At 42.9% G+C, this 25,911-nt stretch overlaps 1 protein-coding gene across 1 annotated transcript in view; it reads right to left on the reverse strand.

The window, feature by feature from the left end:
* The window catches only part of ZDHHC20 (zinc finger DHHC-type palmitoyltransferase 20), a 53,821-nt gene extending 29,458 nt beyond the window's left edge, over positions 1–24,363 (reverse strand). Inside the window, exons 1-3 of the mRNA XM_066621767.1 lie at positions 24,175–24,363; positions 7,375–7,401; positions 957–1,051 (exon numbers count right to left, since the gene is read on the reverse strand). Of these exons, the coding sequence (XP_066477864.1) occupies positions 957–1,051; positions 7,375–7,401; positions 24,175–24,325 (273 nt within the window). The 5' untranslated portion in view covers positions 24,326–24,363. The remainder of the gene's footprint in view (positions 1–956; positions 1,052–7,374; positions 7,402–24,174) is intronic.
* Between the last annotated feature and the right edge of the window lie 1,548 nt (positions 24,364–25,911).

Raw genomic sequence — 25,911 nt, forward strand, 5'->3', positions numbered from 1 at the left:
CTGCTGAAAGGGTAGCCCATGTGATAATTCGGCTCTTCCACATCTTGAAAACATGGTCAAGATTTGCATATTTTCTCTTCTGTCATTTGTAGCTAAAGAGGTGTGACATGAGAACAAAGTGCTAATTTCTGGTCATGACCTGCTTAATGATGTCACTTCTGGCCCTCAGCAGACATCATGAATGCTATTCACCTGCTATATGAAACAGGTTTGACACCCCTGCCCTAGACACATTTGCAAGCAAGTAAGCTCCACTGAACACAGGGGAGTTTCGTTCTGAACAGTCATGCTTAAAATTCCACTACATACCAAAAGCTTCGGAGAGTCTTTTGGTCAGTAGACCAGATTTTAAAAACGTGGTATGCTAAACGATCAGTGACAACCACCCAGGGAATCCTGAGCAAGGAAGATAAAACACTCATTGCCCAGAGTCTAGGTTTATTTGGGTGCTATATGGATTCAGACTGGCTTTTTAACAGGATGAATTACAATTAAGTCATGGTCTTTGTTTAACTCCATGCTTATTGTTTTGGTGCCTTTCGCAGTCTGCACATAATTAGGAGCAGTACTGATACAATTATAAGACCTGGTACTGAACATATGGGGAAAGAGTCAAAACAAGGATGCTTATAGAAATAACATGCATACTAAGTCAGTGCACTAATTTACACTGTTTTGAATCTCAGATTAAAAACGGAGCAGCAAGATCTCATACTTGAATGCTACCTTGTATGGAACATCTGGACAATCTGCATAAAAATTGATGGAATCTCAGTAAGCCAAAGTGACAAGGCAGTTTAGTTTTAGAAAATGATCTAAGGACTTTCATTCACAGTGGTGTAATATGCCATTTACTGAAGGGGGGAAAGCAGCTATGGGTACTTTAAAGTAAAGGATCAGTAGCAAAGGTGATTCATTAGTAAGAATGGCATCAGTCTGCCAACATTAACATTTACCTCACTGGAAGGGGAGGCAGGAGCTGTAAAAATTGTCTTCCAATAGGACCACACAAAATTGACAAACGACAGATGAAAAACCACAAGGTAGACAACTGCAATAAAAATAAAATACAAATAAGGTTTCAGTGAGTACTGCAAAAAAAGAGCAAAAACAAACAAAAATGCAATGGTTTAGGATGCAAAACACAACTATTTATTCCTCAGCATAAAACCAAAACAAATTTTGAAGAGATTACCACAGGACCACAAAAGGCAGGCTACTGAGGTCTGTTCTAAGCAATAGGCACTCGAATTTGAAAGGAATGAAACTGGTGAGGTTTTTCTTTAAAAATCAACACACAATAGTATTAAACTCTACACTAAAGACTTTTTAAAACTGTCTGGTTTAACATAGTACAGACAAGCGATATTTGGTTTAGGTAGAGCCTAACGTTATGGGGTTGTATCCTAATTTATCCTTCCATTCATACGAGGGGACTTCTGCAAGTGTAAGTGACAGCACGAGGTTCTTACGCACAGAAATCCGAATGGCATTATTTGGCATTGCGCAAGACCTCACATATGAACTGACAGTTCCTCATTGTTCTACAATTTCTTAGGCGTGTGCAGATCAGCCCTTTGTTGCTCTTAAAAGTTGAATCCCCATGTTCTAATATCAAATAAGCTGGTTCATTCACACAGCACGTCAAACGGGTTGTGACTCTTAATTATGGTTTGGTGTGATGATTAAACTAACAGACAATAAGCTGGCTGATATATTGCCCAACCAGCCCATGCACATGGAAGGATTCAAGAATATGCTTGCCTTCCCAGTCCACTTAATACATCAGTGCTCCCTTCAGATGTCCACACAGGATTAAGACATTTGTTTACAGCTTACGTTTGCAGCATTTAATGCACTAAGGCCAAAATCATGTAGCCAATTTCTTCCCTGAAATCTTGTAATCAAACATGCAATTCTGATCTATGCATACTAGAGTTTATATGTATAGCTATATTCCAATGTTACAACCCTGCATGGATGCCGAAAGTGCAACGGACACTCCAGGGATGTGGGCACATTCACATCTCTTCATATTTATGGGCTGAACCAGCCTGAAATATCCAATCTGTTCCACAGTTTCCAAGTAGCTGGCATACCAAAATTAAGAACCATGGTTTAAAGTTAGTTTGCAAACAATAGTTTGTGCCAGTTCTGATTCAGTATATCAGAATTGACAAATCATATAAATCTATATTATACACATTATAAATCAGCATTATACACACTGGAGCAATTGCTCCATAATAAATGTAAATACTAGAGTGATTGTGCATAAGGAACTGTTTGCTTGCTTTTTTAGCTGAATAGGGTAGCTGAAATGAGAGGTACTGAATCTGGTAACCAGAGATGAGCTGCGGAAAGTATGCCACTTTCACCATTAAATAAGAGGAAGTTGCTGGGAATAGCAGTTAAAATTTAATAATTAAATTGCTTAGGGTTACCCTGTTGAGATTCAGGATGGTGTCTGTCCTTAGAGCAGGGGCTGTGATGCCTGTGAAGAGTTGCTAGTTCTAAAGCCCTTAACAACATAGTATATGATCTACTGGGTGATATTTATAATACTTGACCCCAAAAGGTGGCAATTTTGCCACTGTTTATTCCATATGTGAGAAAGCTATCCTTAACTGAGTGGCTCAATTCAAACATCACACACAATTATAGATCGGCAATAATTTTACCTTAACCTGTAGTAAACAACTGGACAAATTACAGTTTCAGAATGTGCTTTGTTTTCTGTCTGCTTAGCACACCCAGCTCTAGGTGAAGTGCCACAAATTGGACTACTACCTGGTTAGACTGGTATTCCTAATTTATTATTTCCAACTACGTAAGCTCTGCAATTTGTTCAGTTCTTAAATTATGAATTTTTATGTTTTCCAACCAGATTTACATTCCACAGGTGGGAGAGGGGATGGGGCATGTTTCTGCACAGCAACTACTAACCCTGGCTTCTGGAAAATTCTGAGCACTTGATCTATGGGTTACTGTCTTGTGTGCTGACGTGTGTAGTTAACATCCACCCTAATGCAGTCTGATAAGGAAAGAGGGATCTATTAATATATATATATATATATATATATATATATATATATATATATATATATATATATATATATATATATATATATATATATATATATATTTCTAATTCAGTATCTAATTTCTCCACTACTTTTCCTCTCAGCTAAACAAACTGCCTTCTGTTTTCCCTCATAAATTTCTAACCCTTTTGTCATATGCTGTCCTCAGAGATCTCTCCAATCTGTTTGTATTCTTGGTTTAATACAAAGAGATTAAAATAAAATGTGATCCTGTGCCAGATGGAGACATTACATATGCCCGTTTGAACAGCAGCACTGCTTGCCTCTCCTCTCTTACATATGTGTTTATGAATGTTCTTTTATGCAAAGGAGATCTTCGGAACATTGAGGGGTCTTCAATATGTTTTCTTACTGAACTGTCCAACAGTGAACTGCCCAACAGGAGAAACTAACTTTAATTTAGCACTGGAGTTACCTGAATATGGAGAAGAGATTTAGCACCCTAGTTCTCAGGCATTAAATAGTTGCTTGTGGATTGAAACTGCCTACCAGTTGAATTGTATTTTGAATAACCAAACAGAACTGGGGCAATTTAATTGCGTTGATAAATAACCACTGATTAAAAAATTATTATTATTAATTATTAACAGTATTTATATACCGCTTTTCAACTAAAAGTTCACAAAGCGGTTTACAGAGAAAAATCTAATAACTAAATGGCTCCCTGTCCCAAAAGGGCTCACAATCTAAAAAGATGCAAAAGAACACTAGCAGACAGCCACTAGAACAGACAATGCTGGGGTGAGGTGGGCCAGTTACTCTCCCCCTGCTAAAAAAAGGAGCACCCACTTGAAAAAGTGCCTCTTACCCAATGACATCCTGATTTAAATTAGGTAAAACATACAGAAGAACTAGAGATAATAGGTATTCCCAAGGATATTGAAAGCCATGGATGAAATAATCTGTAAAGAGTCTAAAGAAGAAAAAACTAATTTATCTCCGACCGCAGACTTTTCTCAAGATATTTAGGATCAGGTCACCATAAAGATTCATATTCAAGCACCAGTGCTTGGTAAACCAGTTTTATAATAGAATGCTGTACTACGATATCATTGTTAATTTACTGTTATTAAATTGGTGCTATTTAGGTCACCAGGGCAAGGCGTACAATCGTCTCTCAAGCATCGAGCATTCCTCATCCAACCTCAGTTCAAGGAGGAGCTAAGAACCACAGAAACCAAGTATGTGAATCACAAACCTACTGTCCTGAACTGATGAAACACATCTTTGATCAACATAGGCAGTAGAATCACATCACCACCACTGATGCAGGTGCAACCAAGTCAAAGCATCAGCAGCTCCAGATGGGAATGGGACGGCTTTGGCTCCTCTGGGCCAGTGGTGGTCCTGGTCATTTCGCCACCCTGGGATGAGCTTGGAAGTGCCACCCCCCTTCTAAGGCCTTTGGAGGACCTTAAAACGTTACTTCTAGAAGTGACGTTTTAAGGCCCTCCAGAGGCCTTAGAAGGCTTTCTGAGGGTCGGGGAGGTCACATGCTGCCTCTCCGGCCTTGTCAGAAAGCCTCCAGGTATGGAGGCAGTGGGCATGAGCGGTCCTAGGGAAGCCCAGCTGGGTGGGCAGTGCTGCCCCCCAGCCATACTGCCAGGAGCACCTGCACTTGCTGACCCCCTCCCCTAGGTTTGGCAGTGCTCTAGGCTGTGCAGTATCTAAATCCCAAGGATGCCTAGGGCTTACCAGGGCTTTGCCTGTACTGGCGAGGGAAGCTACTACACTGTTGTGAGATTTGTGAATCCCACCGTATAAACTCAAGATCAGTAGAATCAGTTAAACTTGTCTGTTAGTCTGAGATGGAAACTCTTGACAAAACCATGAAGTATAGCAAGTTAGGTAAGATTTATTGTTTTTAAATAACTTACTGTTGCTCCATTAGACTAATCCAACCTGATTTCCTAAACAGTCATATTTCCAACTTAAGCTACATTAAGAAGATAATGGAATACTAATTACCAGACTCACTATTGCATCTTAAATCTAAGAGTTGCTCCAGTGCCTGTCAATCACATAAGACATTACACTACTGAGTTTTTAAAATATTAGGGATGGTTGAAGAAAACACCTTCTCTAACTAACCGTTAGGGAGGGAGGGGGAATTGTCATGTGGAACTAAGAGGAGCTCCTTCTAACATGAATGTTTAATGCTCTTTCATATTCTCATGCCAAAGTAGAAATGATTGACCTACTTTCCAAGCTGATAAAGGATGAAAGTTTAAGAAAAATTAAGCTTACAGTACAATCCCAGAAACACCAGATTTCACCTGCTGTAAAAAGGTGCTATTTGCACACACCGAGACCTTCCTGTGACTTCCTTCATTTTCATAATCAGAGTTACACAAGACTCTGAGTGCAATCCTAACCTTCCCCCTGTTAATTCAATGTGCTGCATGCAGTGAGGAGGTAGACTGGGAGGCTTTGGAGGGGAAAGGGGAATTATTAACCCTTACCCAGCTCTGTAGCTGGTGCAAGCTTGATAAGAAACAGGCTGGGAGACTTGAAAAAGAGGTGATAGGATCCAGCATGTACCATTGCTGCCAGATCTACCCTCTCCTACTGCCTCTTTGTCCTATTCCTCCTTCATCCCTAATGTTTTTCAGAGTCCAATCTGAGTGTGTGGTTAAAATTGAGTTCTAAATGGCAGAATCTGTGTGGAGAGGTTTGAATTTTAAAGTATCTCAATCTGTATTTCATTCACCAAAAATTCCACAGTTAACTTCAGTTGAGGCAATGACTGATTTCTTGAATTAATGCATGCAGCTACCTACATTTTGAACTGATTTTTTTTTGTATTTGGCAATAAATAGTTATCATTTTGTTTGTTTTGCATACTCTGCCTTTTTGCTTCCTTTTTGGGGAGACAGAGAAAACTCTGAGACTGTACTACTGTTGCATAGCCCACATGACTTGGAATGTACAGAGACTAAAGTCTGTGTTTTTGCTATTATGTAATTTTTGAAACTGAAAAACCTCCTTTAGAGCACAAGGCACACATGTTATACCACAAATACTGCAACAGTATGTTAGAAGAGGAAGAAACCAAAACCTAAAGGGTAATATTAAAGCATGAAAGAAGAAGAGCAGAACTCCAACAAGTGGCAAAATGAAGCTGATGGGATGGTATCCTTGGAAAACACTAGATTAGTAATACAGATCAGCAAACATAGTTTGTAAGAAGAATTTTCATGGAAAAAGGCAGATCCTTTAGGAATGCTTCTAACTAGCATCTCAAGGTACTACTAAAATGTTAAAAAGTAGGACACTTGGAAAAAAGACACACTGCTGGCTTCAACTGGTTGAACAGACATTACCTCTCGTGAGAACTGTAATTCTATTCTTAGTCTGTAACAGAGTTCTCAGCATCCTCATCAAACTATGATTTTGAGAACCCTTTGGGAAAAATCACAGCAGCTAAGCTAAGTCTGTAGTGTAGCAATGACCTTAGTGACCAGACAGTCCACGGAAGTATGATTGGAGCAGTCTGGATTTCTCGCAACAGCAGTAACTCCAGAAAGACAAACATTTCCTAAAGATATGAGAAAGGCATAAAATTAAAGGGGACCAGCTCCATTATGTTACTGTCAAGATATTCTAAGCAAACAGGTTGATTTCAATAATCATCTTCTGAAAAGAGAGACTGTCTATCTTAGATCTATGAGAAACAGGCAGTCACCCTCCCCCACTTCTTATAAATAGGGAGATAATATATAGGGCAAATAATGAACAACTCCTAGCAGCCTCTGAGTTTTTCTGCAGGAAAACTAACAAATGCTGAGCCCCACAGATGGGAGCAGGAGCGGTCATGAAGATCTGGGACCCACATATGAATGAACCACTACATTTCTGCATAAATTTACAGGGATGTAGATTGCTGATTAGTTTCTCCAGGCTTTTCAAATAGGCGTCAGTTCTTAGTTCCAAACAGACAGACCATTTCTGTCTTAAAGAAAATTCACCACCACTCTTTTTAAATAAGTCATAGCTACATTGCTTATAACTGAATTACAGAGTTATGACAGGTAGTAAGAAAAAAATAAAAACATTTGGGGGATAAAAATGTAAAATAAAAAGATGAAAATATGTGCATAAGTGGTGCAGATAAACACTGAACATGGGAAATTTGTGAAGCAGCACTGTGACCCCGAAAGACTCACACGTACAGAATGCCAAGACTGAAGCACAAGGACTATGAAATAATTAAATGACAAATTCAAGGTTCAGGTACGACCTTATTCAGAAAACAGAGGGAGATTCATACCTTTTTCTCCAGTTGAGGTAATTGTAACTAGAAAAAAAACAAACAGAAAACTAGAGTAAGTACAATTGTAGTCTTCTTGGAAACCACAAAAAAATAATAAAAAGTGAACAAAGCTGAGCGAAACATAAAAGTTAACCCTTGTGAAAATTCATTTTCCCATTCTCCTAATTCAAAATATTTGGGAAAAACTCAAAAGACAAAAGCTCAAGTGCACTGGCAATAAATGAGCATAATCCCCTTCACAAATACCGGTTTGTTATGAGAGCTAAACGACTTAACAAAAATATTATATCCATTTTAGCTTTGGGTGGATGATTTGCTCTGTAGGCTTTCATTAAGGAAGAAAGTTACCAATAAACAAAAAGAAATTTAGAAAATACACTTTATGCTATTTTATAGACTTTATTTTTCCTTCAGGACCCTGAAGCTTGAGAACTGAAAGTGTAATCCTAACAATGCGTTGATCTGGCATAGCCATCCGGATGCCAGCTCAGAGTGTTGCAAACATGCCAGAAGACATGTTTGTAGCTACTCATGAACCAGCAGCACCAGACGAATGGCTTATACCAGCCTGCTGAGTCACATGTAAAGTTGCGCCAGCTGGTGCAGGGGCTGGGAAACAGTGGCTTGGAGGGTGTTTTGGAGCTGGGGAGGGAGTGTTTCTGGGTGGGGGGCAGAATGAGAGGAGAATCGGCAGCAGTGTTTCATGCCGCATTCAAACTCCCTTCTTAGCCAGGCAGCACTACATACGGCTTCCTGGATTTGCACCAGCTATATAGCTGGCACTAATCCGAGAAGCTCCATAGGGACAGCTGGGGCTTTACTTACCCCAAGGAGACTTTCAACTGCCTCCTGAGTTGCACTGGATGCAGCAGCATAGTCCATACGGTCCCGCTGTGCTAGCACAGTTTAGGACCGGGCTTTGAGATGACCAAAAGCGCTTAAAAGCCAATGTGGTATGGAAGCCAGTATACTGACCTGCTCAAAGACCTAGTTGCAACACAAGGCAGAACCTAGACTGCATCCTTGAACAAGCCATAGTTTCACAAACTCAGTTTAACAGAAAGGAACAATAACTGCTCCCACAGAGTTGTTGTAATGTCTTTCTCATTCATCATTACATCATACAACTGTTTGCTACCAAGTGAGAGTTACAGCAAAATATCAAGAAATGATTCAAGTAGTAGGTGCAATATTCTTGTAATTTGGCATTCAATAATTTGTCTGAAAATGTTTAGAACAGTGGTGTTGTACATAAGGCCTGCGGGCTGGATGCAGCCCCCAGAAACAATTTTTCTGGTCCTTGTTATAATTGGGCTCTCCCAGCATGATAACCGGGCTCTCTCATATCTTGAAATTATGAACAAGTTTTGCACATTTTCTCTTTCTATGTGATAACAAAGTGCTTATCTGCTTAAATAATGTCACTTCCAGTCCCCAGCAGGCACCATGAAGGCTATTTGGACCACTATATGAAACACGTTTGACACCCCGGTCTAGAACATGTTTCTACTTTGAAATTTCCTTGGGCTAATATTACCCTAAACAACTGGAAGACTGCAGAACAGAACCATCAGCAGATCTATTCAGAAAGAGATTCACAGAAACATGGGTTACAGTGTTCAACTTTTGCAGTGAAATCACCACCCACGTGTCATGGGGAATGCACAAAAATGCAGTAGCTGCGTTCCATGTTTCCATCAAGCAACTGATACAAATATCTCAGTTTAGCTTTACAGCATCCACTGGATGTCCACATTGATATTCTAAACCAGCCATTTTCAACCACTGTGCCATGGCACAATGGTGTGCCACGAGTGGTCCACAGGTGTGCCATAGGAATTTGGGGGAAGGTCATTTATTAATAGGGCCTATGGGAGATGTGAGCCCCCACTGGCAGCATGGTGTGCCTTGTCAATTGTCAGAAATCTGGTGATGTGCCTTGACCATTTTAGTGCCTTTGTCAGTGTGCTGTGAGATGAAAAAAGTTGAAAACCACTGTTCTAAACTGTAACAAAAGTTTACTTTATTCTCTGAACTTGGGATTAAGCCAGCCCTAAAATATTTTGTGTGTTTAGAAATATTAGTGCAAGTTATGCATGCTCAGAAACCAGACAAAATAAAATAAGTTGAGATACAGCTAGCTCTGTCTCTATATTTATTTATAGCTTGCCTTTCAGCAAAAACTTCCAAACACAATTTCCACTACACTGATCCCATTCACTCAAGCAGTAAATCACCACAGATATTCGCCTATAAGTCAACCCCACAGATAAGTCGAGGGCAGCCAGCAATCATGGAATTTTCTATGACCCTCAGATAAGTCGGGGGTTAAACTTAGGGGGATGTCCGACTATAGATTTTTACCCGAGGCCAGAACCTGAAAAATAACCTACCACTAATTGTTACCTAAGAACTGTAGTCTCTAATTTATTAAAAACATAATAAAAGATCATAAGATACATTTTTATTCTTTTTTAAATTCTGGTCCTCACCACCTTTTTGTAAACACTATCAGAGTAAGTGCACTGTAAACAACATACCAGTAAAACAGTGGTTCCCAACCTAATATTCATGTACTCCCAGGGACACTCAACAGGACCTGTAGGGGTACTTGAAAAAGAATGGAATAATGGCAGAAAAAGGCAGGCCATGCTCCAGAATGCCTTACAAGGCAGGAATGCCTTGCAGGGACCAGCAAGGCAGAAAGGGAGGTAGCTAGTTGGCTGTGAAAACCCCACCAATAGCTAGTTTTTGGTCATCAATTCATGTATGAACCAGTGATTGAAAACCAGCACAGTAAAAAAGCTGAAATATAATATGGAGAGTGATCAATCACCCAGAATTTCTTAACACACTTCTGGTGCAAAACAGTGCAAAAGCAGAGTCTTCTGTTCCTCAAACAGATGAAAAGAGAAAACATGTGATGAATACATGAAGTCTGGGCTTTCATATGGAGGAGATGAGGGCTTGTCTTACTAATCACAAACATTTTGCTAATAGGAAGGGTACAATTTATGGAAATGAGCTGCCAAGGGATATGCCAGTGAAAATGGTTGAACCATGAATCAAATCCACCTTTAAGGTGTCTAGTGTGTTAAGCCAGAAGCTCTACATACAACATACAACCCATAACACGTAACTGGGAGTGTGCAATTCAATTCACAGCGGAGAGATGCAATTGCATATATTTGCAACCCTTTTTACTCAGAAGTAGACCCACTGCTTTCCATGGGTGTTATTCTTAAGTAATGTTGCACTGAATTGTAGCCTGGGAAGGATGATCCCAACCTGGTGTTTCCAAAAACAGACCTGCTTCGCAAGCATTTGCCAAGCAGAACCAGAACCAGGCTGCAGCAGAAGGAAGGAGATTAAAAGGTTAACTTTGTCTGGAATTTCCCAGTTGCTGGAGAAAAGATCTCTGCCCTGCCTGGCTGGTGCCTGCCTGCTGCTTGAGAAACTTGTCGCCTGCCTGCCTGCCTGCCACTTGAGAAAGGAAACTGTTCAGAGTTGAAAGGCTCTGCCCTCCGAATGACCCAGAGATAAGGCGAAGTGATAATTGGAGCTTGATTACTTGGCCAAAATTTCATGTACTATACATGGTGAGTATCTATGGTATATTATAAAGTGTTTTCATGAAGCATCATTTTTCAGATGATCAATACCACATTTCTTCTACTTTTGCTTGGAACTTAGCTGGAAAACCAGGGTATCTTTGTCTATCAGACCACAACTTACTACTGTTGGTCTGACAATGTTGGCTGCAAGGAGTATCTTGGGTCTTCCTCCTCCAGGAATCATGAGCTGTCACAATCTTTAATGTCGGAAAGTGGCAAGATGTTTTGCTTAATACACAGGGCACCAGGGCCTCTGAGAGGAATTTTATCAGGGGGTACAGAGTTTCTTTTCAGCCCCTTCCCAAAGTGGGAGGGGGTGAAATGGAGTGGGGGGAGGCAATGAGGGTGGGCAGAATGGGGGCAAGGGAAAAGTGATAACAGTTGGAACAGTCTTTGGAGCTCAGGTCTACCAGTCTTCCCAAAAAGAGCCCAGGTCTACCTTCCTGCCCAGTGTTGGCAGTTAGATACAGTAATATGGAAAACCAAACACACTCCTAAGTCTCTTTAAAATCTTTCAAATATAGAAAATCACTGCAGGAGATTAGTATCATTGTATTTAGGCTCACACTAGAATGCCCTGTGTACATCAGAACTGACTTCTGCAGCAGCTACAGTCCCGCAGCTGTGTCCGATACACTCCTTCATGGTAAACAGATCCACAAGCCAAAGAGCTACTGTAGCAGGTCAGTTTCCTCCCAGATGTGACACTGTTAAGGAATGTATGCATTCCTGGGCTGGTGTGTTTGGCTTATGGCAGTAGTCGCCACCTTGTGCACACAGTAAAGCCCTCAGCATCCCACATGGGCAGTAAGTCTGAGTGAGACTGGAAAGTGTAAGATCCCAGGAACTTTCTGGGTCCCTCCTTTGGCTCCTGGGTCCTGTTTCTGACCCTGGTCCCAGGTACAAATTACCCCCTTTACCCCTCTCTCTAGGCCCTACAGGGCACAACAAATTAATGTATTTTGGTATCAGAAAGGAATGCGTCACTTTACCGATTTATCTGCAGTTGCTTGGTTCAGTAGCCAGTCATTAGTGTGACAGCTACCAACCTCTCTTTAAAGCCCACTGTGTAAATTAAGGATTCAGATAAGGTACATGAGTGTTTAAAATTATCATACTGGGTTTTGGAGCAGGTAGACACATTTTGACCTGCTTCAAAACTCATCACAACATGAGTGAGGGTCCCCACCATCTCCCAAATCTGCACATGTGAGACTCATGTTGTGCTGCGTTTTGGAACCAGATGCAGAAGCTTCCCTTCCTAAAGCTCATCATTAGAAATTTAGACAGCTTTAGAAATCAAGCTCAAACCTCTGGGAGAGGGAGGCTGCAGGGCAACCTCATCTGAGGAAAGTGTCTCAGGCAAACAGAAGCCTTCTTGCTTGTTTTAATCAAGTACTGAAGGCCACACAGAGTGCTGAATAACTTTCTTCTCCCCATCTCTCAACTGTAGCTAACTGGTCCTGACTTGGGCGGAGAAATGGCTAAATCTTTAGTTCTGGTCTTCTTGCTAGCCCTCAGAGGAGTTCGAGTTATTAGATAGGAGTTATTTAGAACGGCATGATTGCATAAAGTGAACAGAGCTGGGCTTTAAAACAGATTTCAGTTACAATTGCTGTCATGGTCTTAAGACTATTTTTATTTACAACAGCAGGATTGCATAAGTCTAGGAACAGATTCAACATGTTTAAAATAACTTTAATCTCATGTAAGAGTGCACAGGAATACTGACTGTTCGTGACATTAAAGAATCAATTTAGTACACTGGTGTACTCAGACATAACTGGGATGTATTGTAATACATGAATATCCTATGAATACTTTCCAAGTACCTCATTAAATACAAATGGACTAAATACCAGTTTGCTAAGCCTGGCCATGCAGACGTATACTACCACCGAAAGTCAATATGGCCACCATGTATGTATGTTGGCAACCTTCAGTCTCGAAAGACTATGGTATCGCGCTCTGAATAGTGGTTCTGGAACAGCGTCTAGTGTGGCTGAAAAGGCCAATTCGGGAGTGAGCCATGTATGTAGCTACACATCAAATACATTTGCCTAGTGTTCTACTCTTAGCCTTAGATCCCATAGGTAAAATAGGTATCACGGAGAAAGCCACATATGATGTGACATTTAGTATTGTTGTCATGCTTGTAATACAGAGTGAATAAGCTTTTATGAAGACAGACTTCCGTGCTCAATCTCAGACTCCAACTAAAAAACAACCCAAAACAGGCACAGACGATTCAGTAAAATCTGCATTAAAAATATTTACATTGTTAAGAGTTTATTCCAGCAACATTGCCAGTCCTTACATTTACCAACATCATATGGTTCATCAAGCAGATGGAATGTGCTAAACTGGTGTGTTGATTCTAAGGAATAATTCATACCTTACAATGGGAAAGGAAGAGGCACCGTGGCTAGAACAAGAAAAAACACACAAGCTTCTTCTCAGAATAAAAGCCCCTCATAACTGGGGCCCAATCCTATTCCATTTTCCAACATAGGTGCAGCCACAATGCAGCTACAAAGTAAGGGAACAAATGTTTCCTGACCTTGAGGAGGCCTCCATGACTGCCCCTCCACTGCCCCATTGGCATAGCTACACTAGCATTGGAAAACTGGATAGGATTGGGCCCTGAACCCAGTAAAATAAGGACTGCCTCAGAAATTGTGTTTATAATTAACGGAAACGTGTTCCAAATATTATAGTATTTTAGTTCCAAATGCTGTAAGGAATAATTTTGATTGATCATGGAATGATGCTAAATAAGTCAATTAAAGCAGTTCACGCCCTATGATCCAAACTATATGCTTCTTTAAATAAATATTTTGAGCCTTCTCTGCTTGCTTTTTAAAAAAAAGTAAAATAGCATGCAGGGGGTGGATGTGGATCTGGACTGCAGTTGGGGGAGCTTTAACCCATTCCTCCCCAACATATCCCTGATCTGAAGAGGGTTACACCTTCAGGGATCAACCATTTATTGATTTTACTATTTAAACTGCTTTGTGAATTACTCTTGTTGAAAAGCAGTATATAGTACAAGTATTCTTAATGATAAATGCTGGGTAGCCCAAACCTAACCAGCGCTGTAGCAGAGGGGCTGCTTGACCCATGCTTTATCCAGCACTGGAAAGAAACAGGCTGGAAGTCTTTTCAGGTTAAGGCAGTGGTTTCCAAACTGTGAGCCATGGCTCTCCAAGGAACTGCAGAAACCAGCCAGGAGAGGAGCAGAATCCTCGTGCAAAACCCACCACCCTATACACTGTATAGGATTGTACCCCAATTAGGAGCTGCAGCCAATGGCCCAGTAGGTCAAGGGAGCAGCCAGCCAAAAAAAATTGGGAACTACAGTACTGGGGCAAGGGGATATTAATAGTCAGTGCAAGTTCCCACTCCTATTCCCTATTTCCCCTCTCCCATTAACAAAACAGAACACTTGCCATTGCCAAAGCAGTTCAAGTGGCAATCTTGTGTCTGAGGTAGATTTACACACTAGATTTACAGCACAATCCAAAGCACTAGTAGTGCCAGTGTATCAACCGCTGCACTGGCCAAGGGTGTCAGAAAAGCAGCATAAAGCGTTCCACAACACCCGATGAGTAAGGAGTGCTGGCATGTTAATGAGAGAAGCAATGTAAGCTCTAGAAAAAGTTAGCTGGGTAAGAGGTAAGCTAACTGGGTAAGAGGCACTTTTTCAAGTGGGTGCTCCTCTTTTATTTAGCAGGGGGAGAATAACTGGCCCTCCTCAACCCAGCAGTGTCTTTTCTAGTGGCTATCTGCTGGTATTCTTCTGCCTCTGTTTAGATTGTGAACCCTTTTGGGACAGGGAGCCATTAGTTTTTGATTTTCTCTGTAAACTGCTTTATGAACAGGAGAAAAAGGAACAAAATGACAAGCTCCACACTTTCTGTATGCCTTGCAGTTAGGATTCCTGCTACTGGGCAGCTAATTGTGCTACTGGGCAGCTTTCACAAGTTTCAGAGATGTTTGCACAGGAGCAGTTTTTCAGTGGATTGTGTCCAGTGTCTTTTGATCGCTTCCAGTCCAACCTGGATTCAAGCCAATGGTGCTATTCTGAAAGTCTTGGCATATCTTTATCCACCCTGAGTCATCAGGACTCCACACACAAATATCTGATATTGAATAATTTCTGACAGGCCAAAACATTTATTTTGGAAAAAAATTAAGAGATTGGCAGGCTGATTATTTCTAGGAAAGATTCAAGAGTGTTCCAAATTACCTAGAAGTGACCACTTCAGGCTTCTTCAATTACAGTATTTCACTCCAATTTTCTCAATTTAGTATACAAAGGGGTTTCTTCTCTAAAATTATAATAGCGAGAACTACATGCCTTTTGCCAGTTCCCACTTTCATCTTGCCTTACATTTAAATGTAAGCTGATCACACATGAATTCACCTCTTACAGTATCACTGGTTAACAAACAGCTTGCAGTGTCAAGACAAGATGCACAGCACAACTTCACTCATTGTCACTCAAACTGCTATTTGTGCAACAAAAGTGTTGTACACCTCTGGGATGTTTGCAGAAATAACTTCTCTGTTTCAAAACAAATTCCCAGTTTCCAAACCTTGTACAACACTCAGGTTTATTTCAATGACCAGAAGGTTATTAAAAAAACAACAACAAAAAACCCAATACAGTCCTTATAAACTGCTGGTGAACAGGAAGAGACACCATAGAAACACCAGTTCAGGGAAGGGAAAATGAATCAGACATGAAAGGCGATACCAGACCTAGTATCCTGTCTAACATAAAACACAGATGTTTCCTATTCTGCTAGGCATTGTACTGTCACCACCACATATCCTCACAATTCCCCAGGGGAATATACTGCTGTAGCCAGGCTGCCATCTGCTTTTCATGATTCTTCTCAGCGGTCTTGCTAACCCTTCTTCCCCTTAGAGCACTTAACACTCTACATATTTCATGCCTAAAGAACGGTGCATAGTAAGTTCATTCCAATGTTATCCATTTACTAAATTAGAATTTAGTAAATGGAATTTTAACCAGCATAGACTACACAATGCTGAACCTTTGTCTCAATGCATCTATCTGCAACACCACTGTGATGCTCCATGAAGGTGCTATAGATGGAGAACACTGATGGCCTGGCTCCACTACCCTACTCTCCGCACAAGCTGAGGCCTGCTTTTCCCAAAAGGAAGTTAAATGGACACTAAGGCAGTTTTCCACTGCTGGGCACATTCAGTGCAGATGGTCTGACGGAAATACCGTAGACACACAATGCATGGAAAGCCCAGGCTAAACCCTGCCGTCAGCATTCTATTGGGTCATCTTGTGGACCAGCAACTGACACTACAAATCCCTATTCAATCTGCTACCAATTAGTTTTGTGTACCTATTTACCTGTACACCAAGGTACCTTCCCTCGGCCCCAATCCTTGCCTATGTTGCTGCCACTCCTAGCCCTGGGTTTCATCCTCTGCCTTTGTCCTATTACAACTCTTCACAGGCATCAAAAATTGCCACACTCACTTGCCAGCCATTAGAATACTGCCATAATATTGTGATGTTCAAATATGCCCCGATATTGCTTCTTCCAGCATTATATGCTTCTTCCAGCATTATATACTGGTCCAGTAAGGACGATTAGGCTATTAGATGGGTACCCAAGATCACAGTCTATGGCAGTAAGTCTCAGTCAAATGTTAACCTTGTGTCCGAAGACACCCATATCACCAGAGACAATTGTCTATAAGTCGATCTCACAGATAAGTCGAGGGCAGGGTTTGAGCCAAAAATCATGGAATTTTCTATGACCCTTGGATCTCAGGGGTTAAACTTAGGGAAGTGTCTGACTATAGTTTTGTCTGATTATACCCAAGGCCACATCCTGAAAAACAACCTACGAGTAATTGTTACCTAAGAACTGTACAGTCTCTATTAAAAACATAGTAAAAGATCATAAGATACATTGTTATTCTTTTTAAATTCTGGTCTTTGCCACTTTTTTGTAAGCACTATCAGAGTAAGTACACTGTATACAACATCCCAGAAAAACAGTGGTTCCCAGCCTGGGGTTCATGTACCCCCAGGGGCACTCAACAGGACATTTAGGGGTACTTGAAAAAGAATGGAATAATGGCAGAAAAATGTAGGTAGTGCTCCAGAATGCCTTGCAGGGTCAGCAAGGGTTATCTGCAGATTTGGGACTCACAGTTTCACCACACTGTAAATCCCAATCCTGCAGATCTCCCCTCCTGCTGTCCTCTGAACATGACCTGAGCTGTGCTTTGCTCATATTTGGAGGCCCTTCTGAGGGCTGGGGAAGCTGTGCATGGCCTCCCCAACCCTCAGGAGGCCCTCTAAAGCCTCCTGAAGGCTGAAAACCAGCATTTCCAGTTTTTGGCTGAAAACTGGAAGTACCAATTTTTGGCCCTTCCAGAGACCTTTAAGGGTCTCCTGAGGGCCTCCAAACACAAGCAGAGCTCCAATTGTGTTCAGAGCAGCAGGTGGGGAAATCCACAGATTTGAATATCTGTGGATTTCGGTATCTATGGAGGGGATCTGTGAACAGATCCCCCACGGATACCAAGGAACCACCTGTAATTTAGCTTCAACTATAAGGTGTCATTTCCCGGACCAGATAAATAAGTAAGAACGCTTATTCTTACAGTCTGAGCCATGACAAATTTTCAGGGAAGAATCTCATCCTCATCCTTGTTTTTCCCCCGACATGATTTCCACATTAATCAATCTTTGCCTAGGATTCTGACACATCAGCATACAATCAGAAAGTTTTACTAAACATGTAATAAACATGTTTTAATAAAAATGTAATAAAGAGAACAAACTCATCACTTAGAAAGGCTTTGGAGTCAGTACACAAGATCTCCAACTCCACCCAAAATGGCCTCTGATTCCACAGGGTTGTGGACCTGGAAGTCTTGTGTACAGACACCTGGTGCATGTCAAATGCAATGATTTTTACAGAAAGGACATCGGGAGGCTGCCTAGAAGCACCTTAAAACAAGGGGAAAAAGTGTTCTGTGCTATTTAGGGTCAGATCTTTGTTGAGAACATTCTCTACAGTTTCATGCATAAGGCACTTGCATACATGAAACTAATAGGGTACATTTACAGGTCATGCCGGCATATCTGCAGATTTGTAACTCACAGATTTTCCGGACCTGTAATTCTCCAAAGGGAGTGGCCCGACCTATGGATTTGATTATCCATGGGTTTCGGCATCCATGGGGGTTCCAGGAATGGAATGAATGTACTGAGGTTAATACTCCAACCACATGCTTTCCACATGCTTTCCACATGCGCTGCCTCAGACGCATTCTCGGCATCACCTGGCAGGACAAAGTTCCAAACAACACAGTCCTGGAACGTGCTGGAATCCCTCGCATGTATGCACTGCTGAAACAGAGATGCCTGCGTTGGCTTGGTCATGTTGTGAGAATGGATGATGGCCGGATCCCAAAGGATCTCCTCTATGGAGAACTCGTGCAAGGAAAGTGCCCTACAGGTAGACCACAGATGCGATACAAGGACATGCAGCTGGATATGCAAGAGGGATCTGAAGGCCTTAGGAGTGGACCTCAACAAGTGGGAAACCCTGGCCTCTGAGCAGCCCGCTTGGAGGCAGGCTGTGCAGCATGGACTTTCCCAGTTTGAAGAGACACTTGGCCAACAGTCTGAGGCTAAGAGGCAAAGAAGGAAGGCCCATAGCCAGGGAGACAGACCAGGGACAGACTGCACTTGCTCCTAGTGTGGAAGGGATTGTCACTCTCAAATTGGCCTTTTCAGCCACACTAGACGCTATTCCAGAACTACCTTTCAGAGCGCGATACCATAGTCTTTCGAGACTGAATGTTGCCAACATGATGACTCCAACCAGGATGGTACTAGCAGATATGCAATTACTGATATCTCTCTCTCTCTCTCTCTCACACACACACACACACCAATTTTGTTGTGCGAAAGAAAAATCTGCACCTGCAGCATCCATAATGGCAGGCTAGGAGACCAGACTAGCCCCATATGGCTTTCTTGCAGTTCAGCACAGTCACTATTGCTACATACATTAGCGATAGTGTGACTGCAAGAGACTCCTTAATTCCTGTATATCCAATTCTGATTTGATAAATGGCGAGTGGACAGAAAAAGCACTTTTCCAATTTCCTGATGTGGGTCTGAAAGTACATCTCTTGCCTGAAAGACCAGAGTTTAAATTCTTTGATGTCTTTAATTCTTCAGCCTTCATTTTACCTGGGTGTGGCACAGTTTCCTCACTCCTGCTCTTTGCAGTGTGATCTTTACAGTGCAGGCAAACCTGCAAAGAACATTTCAATGTTGAAGAGCCATCCTTAAAGGAAAAGGCTGGAGCAGAAACACCACTGCCTTTCCAACCTTACATTTCTAATCCTAGTGCCTAAAAACTCAGTCTCAAACTCTTGATGAGATTAAATGCTGGTTTACATAAACACTCATGAACAAGAGCAGGATTCTAGCAAAGAAGCTCATGGGTGTAAAGAGCAGAATACTTGCTTAGGAACTGTATTTCCACACATACCATTTAATGCTACATATGGTAATCTCTCTCTCTCTCTCTCTCTCAAAAACCCCTTCTCAGAACCCACTTTATCTGTGAGACTTGAGGCTTAATTCTTTAATTCCAATAGCCAAGTTTACACAGTGCATCCTTACTCAGAAGGAAATCCTACTATGCTCAATAGAACTTACTCCCAGGCAAGTATGGATAGGAGATCAGCCTTAACTATGTGTAACTGCATTTATTCATGTTCCTTGTTTACTACCCTTCTCTCTTCTCCTACTCCCTCTGTTGTCTTCTTCAAAGTTTATTTTGGATTGCATGTGCCTTGGGGCAGGGACCTGCCTCTTTTCAGCTCTAGACTGCTGCAAGCACTGGTGGCACTGTTTAAATGTCAAGATTCCCTGTCTACACAAATATTTTACAATATGAAGTTATCAAGGGAAGTTACCCTCACTATCAAGACTGGGCCCGATGAGTGGAAGAACAGTTTTTTGGCAGACTTGCTTACTCAGAGATAAATCCAGCAGAAAGAGTGCTCTAAGCTGCAGGGCCAAAAACTAGCTAATTCTTCTCTTTTTGTGGTTAAACAAGCTAATTCAAGGTGTTTACACTCTGAAGCACCAGCAAAAAGAATAGTTTTTTTTAAAAAAAACCTGGAAGAAAAGTAGTAGAATATTGTTTCAGTAAATTTATATATCTTCTATTTCTAATGTGTGCTAGAACGTAAAAACCATATAGTGCATTCCATATAAAGCCATGTACATTAAAGTGCCTCCCTGCAATGACAGGCATTGCATGTGCATCAAAGCAAAAGGTTCTTGAAAGTATTCTGGAGCCGTTGGCTTTGTGCATTTCAGTTACTTAACCCAGAATTATAAACAGCTTTTAAAATATGCTCAAGTCAACACTTCAGGCATTTTGCTAAGAGAAGCTTCATAGGACTGGGATATAGATGAAGTTTTAACTTTTAACAGATACATAATTTAGAGTGATTCTTAATGCTTTCAGCAAAGTTAAAACTTCATCTATATCCTTGATAGTTCCCATCATGGTCTCCAAATCCGAAAGTAACTGATGGTGATGTCATTGCCAGTTACTTCCAGTGGTAACTCTGAGGATAGCATAGGGGGAAGTGCTACATTGGGAAGCAGCATTGAGTAATGCTGCCCTAGGCCTCATTTCTCTGGGATAACCATCTGGGATATAGATGAAGTTTTAACTTTTAACAGATACATAATTTAGAGTGATTCTTAATGCTTTCAGCAAAGTTAAAACTTCATCTATATCCCAGTCCTATGAAGCTTCTCTTAGCAAAATGCAAACAGCTGAGTTTCCTGAAAGGCCTATATCCATAAGATTACCATCATAAATTCATCACATGTGAACTCAGCCAATATTAGGTGGGGCTTCAGTCTTGTGGTGTGCTCAAGTGACCAAGGCAGAGGATATTCAAATGTGTGGAGGTAAAGAGGTTAAGATTGTTTCCCCTAGTAGTCCCAGCCCCAACCTTAACATGCTAATCCAGCTCTTTTGCTAGAGCCTATGAGTGATCAAGCTGCTTGTCTTTAAGCTCCATCAGTCTCTCTGCAAAGTACACTCTGCATGTGAAATGGGGCAAGTGGGCATTAATCTCAGTTCTTCACTTCCTGTACTAAATAACCAGATTTGGTTGACCAAATACAGCTGCTATGCATCAAATTTTAAGAATCCTTCATTGATAACCACCTTGCAAAGTAATTCATTATTCTTCTTTTGTATACAGAATGAGAAATGAGGCCTAGGGCAGCATTACTCAATGCTGCTTCCCAATGTAGCACTTCCCCCTATGCTATCCTCAGAGTTACCACTGGAAGTAACTGGCAATGACATCACCATCAGTTACTTTCGGATTTGGAGACCATGATGGGAACTATCAAGGTCAGTATGAGGCTCAGGGCAGACAGAAAAGCTTTTTCTTACACTCCAAACCGCACACTAGAGCTCTGCCCCCCCCCCCCGGCTCAAGCTTCCTAATGGCAGTGGAAGCTCCCATTGTAATCTTACTGCCAAGCGGTGGGTGTTGTGTGTACCACCCAACACTGTCTGACGTACCACCAGTTGAGAACCCCTGGCCTAGAGAAAAGGGTTTTGAGCAAGTCATGACAGACATTCACAACAGACATTCACAAGGATTTGAACAGTGTTCTTCCAGGTCATAATATCACACTAGTCTCACAGGAAAACATAACATTTATCAAGGCAACAAGAGTCAAATAATACAGTGCAATGCAACCAATCACTTGAAGAATCCTAACAGCCCATACTACAACAGTTCCCCACTGAGTTCAATGGGATCTACTTCCAAGGCAACTTGCATAGGCTCAGGTAGCAAGTCTAACTACTTGTATATTCACCCATAAGGAAATACAGTTAAGCCATTTCTGCCCAATGCTACATATACACAACAGGGACCAAATGTGTACACCTGTGGGCCAGGCAAAAATGGGTTAAAGATTAAAGCCCCTGGGACTTACTTTCAAACAAACAAGAGTTAAGGCTACACTGCAAGTCTCTTACATTACTAATGGACTATGTTTTAGAACTAAATTAGGAGAATTAGGGTGCAATCCTAACCCCTTATGTCAGTGCTTTCCAGCACTGGCATAGTGGTGCCAGTGGGGCATGTGCTGCAACCTGCAGTTGGGTGTCACTCACGGAGGCCTCCTCAAGGTAAGGGAATGTTTGTTCCCTTACCTCAGAGCTGCACTGCCCTTATGTCAGTGCTGGAAAGCACTGACATAAGGGGTTAGGATTGCGCCATTAGAATGTTTTTAATTTGCTCAGGTTTTATTTTGTGAAACAGGTAGATTGAATCCTTAAAAATTATATAAAAAATTAATTATGAGAGGAAAATAAATAAAAAGTCAATGGAAATATATTCCAGTGCTTCCACAAAGAGTACTCAAATGATGCTATGATTTACAGAATCAAAGAGCCTGAAGAATGAGGAGTGAATTAACAAGAGTTGAGAAATCATTACTGTAAAGGAATATGCTCAGAACAATTATTTAATTTGGATTAATCTGAAGAGTTGCCAGGTCCTATACTGGCAATCGCTGAAAAATAAATATGCAGTGATGGTATTTTGAAAAATTCTCTCTTTCATCTTTTTAATTACCCTAATTGTGCAAAGAAGTGTTGTGAAAGCAGAGAGCTAATGGATTAAGTCAGCAGTTCTCAAATTGTGGGTCTGTGGCCTACCAGTGGGTCAGGACACAATTTTTAGTGGTTTGCAAAACTGACAGCGCAGATTAGGCTATGTGCATCAAGGGTTAAACAACCTGCTTTTTTGGGGGGGGGGTACACTGCTGCTCAATCACCATGACAGTCACAGAGGCTTAAAGTATAACTCTTTTTTAGGGGGGTCCCCATGCTAAAAAGCTTGAGAACCACTGCATTAAGTGATCATGAGTAGGCACCCTCAACCACTCATGAAAAGGCTTAGGATCAGTTAGCGATCATACAAATGCATCTCTTCATCACTCAGCATTGCTTTTGCAATTCTAATAGTTCCAAAGTGAGCATTTTGCATCAAGGTGCCTTACCACCCAGAAAGATCAATGAACAGATCTTTCTGTTGGCACCAGAAATCTGCTCAGCATCTGTTCAGCGCCTTCCTTCACAGAGCAAGCCAGGCACACTGAAGTGCTGCAGGAGTACTAAAGCACTGCTGTGCTGCTGCTTGCATTCAAATGCACTCCAGTGAGAGAGAAGTGTGCAAAAACATTTGAGCATCTGCTAAAGCACCTCATTCTCACCTTTGCAGGGCAGCCTCAAAAACTTGCAGGGGGGAAAAAATTGACAACCCAAAGCTGTTAGCATTGGGCAATATGCAGTTACACCGGCAACCCTGCACCAGTTCTGAGCTGGCACCAAAGGTAAACAATGGGAGCCGAGCACATTAATTGCCCAGGCTGCACACTCAAGATCACTTGGCGCAAGAACTTGCTGTTCCGTGAACACCCCAGTGGCACTCACAACACTCAGGGCCACTACCAAGGCTGGATTTCCTCTCAGACTGGAGGCTCTACTTCAGCTGAAGGATTCAAAGCACAGACCTGGGACAAGGGAGCTTTCCCAAAATGTATGAATGCAGAAGACTGGGGGGCAGGGGGGGAATGCTGACCCCCAGGCTCCAGCCCTGAGCCCAACACGGAAGCTGGGCTCAGGCAACAGGTCTGGCAGAATTCTTTAGGGCTCCATCACCACAGGGCTGGCTGTGGGGAGAGGAAACAGAGCCCAACCCTAGGTATGTCTGATCAGAAGTAAATCCCATTATAATTACTCCAAGGTTACTTAGCCTTACTCCAGGGTAAGTAAATCCCATTACAATCAATGAAGCTTTCTCCAAGTAAGTGTGGCTAGGATTGCAGCCACAAGAAGTGAGGGGAGGCAGAGGAGGCCGGTCTACTGGGAGGGAAGTCCCACGATAGTCAATGGGGCTTACTCCCGGGTAAGTGGGGACAGGATTGCAGCCTCAGAGCCGCATCCTGCGCCAGTCTACTCAGAAGGAAGTCCCACTACAGTCCACGGGGCTTCCTCGCAGGACTGCAGCCAGAGCCCAGTGCGGGGCGGGCGCAGCTACTCACAGACACAGAGCTCCACCACGTAGGCGTAGTAGGACCAGGCCACGACCAGGGCGATGAAGGCCACCGGCACCCACGCCAGCGCCTTCTGGCAGCACTTGAGGACGTGCGAGGGCGCCATCTTCGCCGCCGAGCCTCCGCCCGCAGGAGCCATCCACCCTGCCCGGCCCCGCCGCCGCCGCCAGCAGCTCCCGCTCGCTCCTCTGCGGCGGAGCTCCTCAGCCCCGCCCTCGCCGCCGCTTCCCACGCCAAGGGGCAGGGCCGGCAGGGAGCCTCCGCGGGGGCGCCTGCGTGTGGGTCAGGCTCCCCCTCCGCTGCCTCCGCCCACGCGCTCCCCTGGAGAACGGGGAAGCGGGGCCCGATCCTGCACACGCTTACCCGGGAGTAAGCCCCATTGACCACAATGGGACTGACTCCTGAGTAGACATGCATGGGACGGGGCTCAAAGAAGGGCTGCCACCTCTCCAAGGCTGCAATCCTAGCCACATTTTCCTGGGAGTAAGCCCCACTGACTGTAATGATAGAGATGCCTAGGATTGGGCTCAAAGAGGGGCTGCCCCCTCTCCAAGGCTACAGTCCTTGGGAATAAGCAGCACTGATTGTATTTCCTGAGTAGATCTGCAGAGGATGGGGCCCTTCCATACAGCGCTGCCCACCTCCACAGCAAGAGATGGAAGAGCGCAGCAGCAGCAGCACAGCGCATGGCTTTTGGGTGCTTGGCAGCACTTTTCAAAGGACTCCAGTGGGCAGCCTCTGCCTCCCCACCCACCGCATGTCTTTGGGGTAAACAGAATGGCAGCTGCAAGGGAGGGCACCAGGATGCAGGTCTCTTGTTGTTTTTTGTGCTCCCTGAGGCATCTGGAGGGCCACTATGAGATACAGGAAGCTGGACCAGACGGGCTTTTGGCCTGACCAGTGGGGCTCTTATGTTCAGCCTCCAAAAAGGGCTCCAGACCAACAAACCCAATCATCCTCTGGGGACTCAAGGACACCATGTGCACAAGTATGCCAGACAGTGATGCTGCATCTGACAACCAGCCAGGCGTGTGTGTGTATGTGTACACTTGCTTTGGCAAGGCACCTGGAAAAGACAGCATCCCTGCTGAAGTCCTAAAGTGCTGCAAAGAGATCATCGTCACTGAGCTGCATGAAATCCTCTGTCTTTGCTGGAGAGAAGGTGGAGTACCTCAAGACATGAGGGATGCAAACATCATCACGCTGTACAAGAACAAAGGCGACAGGGGTGACTGCAACAACTACCGCGGCATCTCTCTCAGCGTACTAGGAAAGCTGTTTGCCCGAGTTGCACTAAAGAGGCTCCAGGTACTTGCAGAGAGCGTCTATCCAGAATCGCAGTGCGGATTCCGAGCCAACAGGTCCACCACTGATATGGTATTCTCCCTTAGACAACTGCAGGAGAAATGCAGGGAACAACAACAGCCACTCTTTATAGCCTTCTAGATCTCACGAAGGCTTTCGACCTGGTCAGCAGGGACGACCTCTTCAAGATTCTCCCCAAGATTGGATGCCCACCCAGGCTCCTCAGCATCATCAGATCTTTCCACAAGGACATGAAGGGCACTGTTGTCTTCGATGGCTCCACATCAGACCCCTTTGACATCCAAAGCGGAGTGAAGCAGGGCTGTGTTCTTGCACCAACCTTGTTTGGGATTTTCTTCGCTGTCCTGCTGAAGCAGGCCTTTGGAACTGCAACAGAAGGCATCTATCTCCGGACCAGAT

This window comes from Tiliqua scincoides, chromosome 3 (genome assembly GCF_035046505.1).
Source record: "Tiliqua scincoides isolate rTilSci1 chromosome 3, rTilSci1.hap2, whole genome shotgun sequence".
Classification (NCBI taxonomy): domain Eukaryota; kingdom Metazoa; phylum Chordata; class Lepidosauria; order Squamata; family Scincidae; genus Tiliqua; species Tiliqua scincoides.